This window comes from Colias eurytheme, chromosome 6 (assembly GCF_061535395.1).
Source record: "Colias eurytheme isolate Ceu_HAF_F1 chromosome 6, ilColEury1 Martin Lab GWU primary, whole genome shotgun sequence".
NCBI lineage: Eukaryota > Metazoa > Arthropoda > Insecta > Lepidoptera > Pieridae > Colias > Colias eurytheme.
The window spans coordinates 3,131,709-3,136,987 of record NC_142985.1 but is presented as its reverse complement, the minus strand read 5'-3'; the positions used below and the strand labels follow the sequence as shown (position 1 = coordinate 3,136,987).

The window sequence follows — 5,279 nt, the reverse complement described above, 5'->3', positions numbered from 1 at the left end:
AGCCTCCGACTTCTCCAGCGCCACCTCGAGACCTAGCTGCCGAATGCGACACACCACATCCGCCACCCCCGCAGCCGCCAGGAGAGCTGCTTCGCTATACGAGGCACCGCGCGCGGTCACCAGGGTATCGTCCGCGTAACAGGTTACGCCGATACCTGGGAGATTTGCAGCGCGCAGGACCCAGTCGTATCCAATGTTCCACAGGAGCGGTCCGAGGACTGAACCCTGTGGAACACCGCACGACACCTCCCTCTCGCTCCATCCATCTCGAGTAGGGTACGCCACAGCCCTGTCCGAAAGATATGATCGCAATAGGCGCATAATATATTCCGGAACGCGGTGAAAGTGGAGAGCGTCTACAATCTTGTCCCACGGCAGGGTGTTGAAGGCATTGGCGATGTCCAAAGAAACCGCCAGAACAACCTCACCGTCCTCAGTTGCACTCTCCACTGTCGCCCTCACACGCGATATGGCATCGAGCGTGGACCTACCTCGGCGAAAGCCAAATTGATTGTTGCTGAGGTCCGGGCCTATTCCCTCTAAATGGTTGACGAGGCGAGCTGCGAAAACGCGCTCAAAAAGCTTGCTCACCTCGTCAAGCAGTACAATTGGCCTGTAGGCAGTGGGTGAGTTCTGCGGGCGCCCATCCTTCCTCAGCAGGACCAAGTTCCCCGTCTTCCACCTGCGGGGAAATTGGCCCCGCCGAAGGCAGGCTGAAAATAGCTGCTCTACTCGGGGTCCCAGAGCCTCCATCGCCAGCACCCAGGCTCGACCAGGGATTCCGTCTGGGCCTGGGGCGGTGTTCTTTTGCTTGAGCCGCCCCACCGCTGTCTCCACTTCGTCGCGGGTGACATCCGGAACAGATGTACCTGCGGAGTCATCCTGTCCATCAGACGTCGCCGCCGTTGTAAAGGCATCTCTTCCCCTTTCTGGGAACAGGGTTACTACGATCTGTTCCAGTAAGCGAGGCTCGAGGGACTGAGACAGGGGAGGGGCCCACGGGCGAAGCTTCTGCCTTACCCGCTTGTACGGCCGACCCCACGGTTCTCGGTTCAGGCCCTCAAGCATCTCGTCCCAGGCCCGGTCCTTGGCGCTACTGATTGCCTCCTGCAGAGCGGTCACGCACCCCCTATAAGCAGCGTACAGTCGCGTTTCCTCTTCCTCATCGCGCCATCTCCGGCGCCGGTGTCTGGTGTACGCCCGCCTCGCAGCCACACAGGAAGTGCGCAGCTGGGCGATTTCGGCAGACCACCAGTACATCCTACGTCTGCGCGGAGTTGAGCGGGCTCTAGGCATAGATGCATCGCAAACCTGCACCATGGCGTTTGCCAGCCATGCTGCTTCTTCCTCAACTGAACCGTCCTGGGGCGTAGGTATCCACGACTGCACTATGGCAGCCTCGATCAGAAGATCCCTGTCGAGGCTCCGAAGTGCCCAGCGCGGACGCCTTTCAGTCGGGGGAGACCAACTGGAGGCCATTGAGGGCGCAGAGATACTGAAGCGAATATACCGATGGTCCGACAGCGTCTCCACATCGGTAACGACCCTCCAATCCTCGATTCGCCGTGCAAGGGGGGGGCTGGCAAACGTGCCGTCAACGATGGATCCACCCCTTTGCCTAACACAAGTTAGTTCAGACCCACGATTAAGAACTGAGAGATCGGCTGCAACTGCCCAGTCCTGTAAAACCGCTCCCCGCGCATTCCTCACCGAAGACCCCCATGCCATTGACTTGGCATTGAAATCTCCGGCCAGGAGTATAGGCTGGGGACGGGCGAGTTCAATCAGTTCCCCCAGCTCTGCCAGAAACTGCTCGAACTCGTCCAGTCCGCGGTTGGGAGAGAAGTATACTCCAACCACTGTATACCCTCTGATCGATGCCGAGACGCAACCTCGCCGCCGGGCAACTCGTTCCATGACAGCACCCCTCTGCGCCACCAACGTCACCAAGCCATCCACGTCCCCCGCCCAGTTATCCCGGGGAGGTACCGAGTATGGCTCAGCTACGACCGCCACATCTATCATCCACTCCGCCAGACCCTGGAGTAATAGGTCCTGAGCTCTGGCGCAGTGGTTGATGTTGGCTTGAAGAAAGCGGAGGGCCATCGCTACGTCTCCATTCCTTCTACCACCACGGGCGCCTCCGATGGCGCAGGGCCTGAACGCGATGCGACTACCGGGCCATCGCGCCTCTGGCCTCCTCTCTTCCGCTTCGGGGCTTTGCAGGCCGGGCCCCCGAGCCGGTGTCCCGCGGGCAGTTTTGCATCGGCGCAAAGAACACAATGAGCAGCTGCCGTACACCCTGCAGCCTTGTGCCCATTTTCGCCACATCGGTAACAGACGTTGCTTCGGTCTGTGGGCGACGAGCACATGGCCCTAACGTGTCCCACCTCCAGGCACCGGAAGCAGCGTTGCGGCTTCACTGCACCGAGTGAGACCCCCGCGGAGATCCATCCAACAAGGATGCGCCCAACCTGCGCCACCTTTTTTGCAGCAGCAACTGGGCAGCTCACCCACGCCGTGGTGGAACCTCTCAATCCCACGCGCAGACCACTGCACTTAACCTGGTCCGCGGGGCACTCACCCACCCGGGAGACCGCAGCTGCAACTTCCTCGGCAGCCACCGAATCATCCAGACCAGTGACCCGCACCTCCGCGCACTTTACCGGTCTGGATACCTTTATGGTATCCTCGTCCCACACCTCACGAAGTCTACTAGCAAGGGCGTCCGCCTCCTTCGCACTTGTAGTGCCCGGAATTTCCAAAATTCGGGCCCCAGTCGCGGCACGCTTAAAGCGTAGGGCGCTGACACCGATCTCCGTGAGGTTGATCTTTTGCCGGGACCCAGCCATTACAGAGGCGTACGTGACCCCGCGCGCCTCCGCACCCGGCTGCAGGGTTATGACTACAGCCGAGGACGAGGGAGAGCGGAGTTTAGGAGCCCTTTTTCGTGCTTTAGCCTCCGCCTTGCTTTTCTTCCTCTTCTTCTTCCTCTCCACCAGAGTCCACCCTTGCTTAGGCGGTTGCTGCTGGGGAGCGGATGACGTAGACGGGGCAACCCTTTCGGGACGCCGCTCCGCCTTCTTTCCTTCTTTTCCTGGATTGGCCTTTGGGGCCAGACCGGTACCCACAGGCTGTGCAACAGCCCGCGTTTCACCCTGGTTTTTATTTGCAGCCTTGGCCCTCTTAGTAGCCTTTGAAGGCGGGAGTTGAGGGAAGTCCTCGGTTAGCACTTGGCTAACCGCCATCCCCCCAGTCCTATTATCCGCCGCCAGTGGCGGCCTCACGCGCCTTTCTAGAGGTAGGCGTTCCTCCAGCACCTCCAGCCGGGCGTTAACCATTTCTCCGACCTGCCGCATGATGTTCGCGGTCAGTTCAGAGTCCGTCTGCTGCTGCTGCGCATGTTGTGCGCCCCCAAGCGCGGCTTTCATCTCCGCCATCTCCTTGCGGAGGGCTGCAATCTCCCCATGCAGCCGAGTGTTGTCGGCCTGGAGCCGCCGTGTGTCTTCGGAGGCGGTGCGCTGCACAAGTAGTGCTACCGCCTCTTGGATCGCCTCCGACGCATCCTTTAGGGTCCGTTTCGACGTCCCCTTCAGGTTTGAGGATTTAGCCTCTATGACCGCAAGATTCTCCTCAATGCGGCGCCGTAGGGCTGCGGTTGATTCGTTGACGTCGGTTCGCCCGCCGCCGGCTTCTGCGTCCGCGACCAGAGAGCTTCTCGAGACCTGGGTCTCTCGCTCAATCTCAGACTCGGGCTTGCCGCCTACAAGCTCAAGAGCTTTCCTTGCGGCAATCATTTCCGCCAGAGTCTTCCTTGCAGCCGTAGGTGTGCGCGATGTTGACGAGCGTCCCTTGCCCCTCTTGGCACTCTTCTTGGCCGTGCGCGTTCGTCCCTCTGTGGAGGAGCCCGAGCAGCTCGCTCCAGAAGACCGCTTCCGTTTCGCCCACAGTCGGTCCTCCTCGTATGACTGGACCGTCATGAGGCTGTCTACAGACGTTGCCGCAGACAGTCCACTGGGTCCAGCTTTCCTCCCCCTAGTTCTCATACGCTCCATTTGAGCGCGCGTCCCTTCCCCAATATCCGTATCACTTTGCATAATATCGTTATTGTCCTTTGTCCGTTTGCCAGAGTCGTCGGTCGGTCCAGTAACTTTTGGCACCGAAGAGGCCTGGGAACCCACCTCCTCAGTGTCTTTGCGTAAGTTTTTGCCCCCCCCAGAATACGTGGGGCAGCCTGAGTTGGACTCAGGGAGGGATTCTCCACTTTTGGTGGTACCCTCCTGGGGTAGTTTATTTTTAAAACTTACCTCCATCATCTCCTCCTCTTTCCTCTAGTTTGCAGTACGCCTGCCGGGTTAAACCCGCCAGCCGCTACCTAGGGCTGGGCCCTTTCAGCTCCACAGCGGCCTCATCGGCCCCAACCCCAGTACTAGGTGATGCTGCGCACATACCATCACCTAGGAGTATTATTTAGCAGCCCTCCGGCCAGCTGGTTTTGGTCCGCGCCGGCTGATCAGCCGGTACCCCCCATATCTGGGGGGCCTGCCCCTATCCGCCACCTGGGGACGCGCCCGATGGGAGACCAGAAACTCCACACGGGAACGCCGTAAACCTGCCTCTTACCGTTAAGGCTTTATGCGTAGTAATCTCGCTATAGTTTATTTAGTTTTATTTTTATAGAATGATACTACTTTTAACCGACATTCCGAAACGAAAGGTTCTTAATTTGAGGGATTTTGTTTATAATAAGAATTCGGAGTAGTAGTTTAGGGTAAGGGTTAAATGAAAATAGAAGAATAATAAAACCGGCCAAGTGCGAGTCGGGCTCGCGCACAAAGGGTTCCGTAGCAGCAAATATAATAAATTACAGTTAAATCAACCTATCTCAAAAACTATAAGAGATACTTTGATCAAACCAAAAATCGTTGAAAGAGTTAATTAGCATGCATCACCTCTATTTTTTTTAGAATTTTATACCCCGTAGTTATAAAAATAGAGGGGGGGGGACATACTTTTTACGACTTTGAGAGCTGATATCTCAAAAACCGTTCACTTTAAGAAAAATGTTTTTTAGAAAACTTTATATCATTTTAAAAGACCTTTCCATTGATACCCCACACGGGTATGTACATCGAAAAAAAAAATTTCATCCCTCAGTTACATGTATGGGGGGCCCCACCCCCAATTCTTTTTTTTACTATTTAGTGTCATATTTTTGTAGCGGTTCATACAACACATATTCCCATCAAATTTCATCACTGTAGTACTTATAGTTTCCG

The 5,279-nt window shown here is 56.7% G+C and overlaps 1 protein-coding gene across 1 annotated transcript; it reads right to left on the bottom strand.

Annotated features, from left to right (window-relative positions):
* Positions 1–2,108: 2,108 nt before the first annotated feature.
* Positions 2,109–4,313, bottom strand: LOC149907527 (uncharacterized). Its single transcript, XM_090102492.1, has one exon. The coding sequence runs from the start codon at positions 4,311–4,313 to the stop codon at positions 2,109–2,111; it is 2,205 nt and encodes a 734-aa protein (XP_089958618.1).
* Positions 4,314–5,279: the final 966 nt, after the last annotated feature.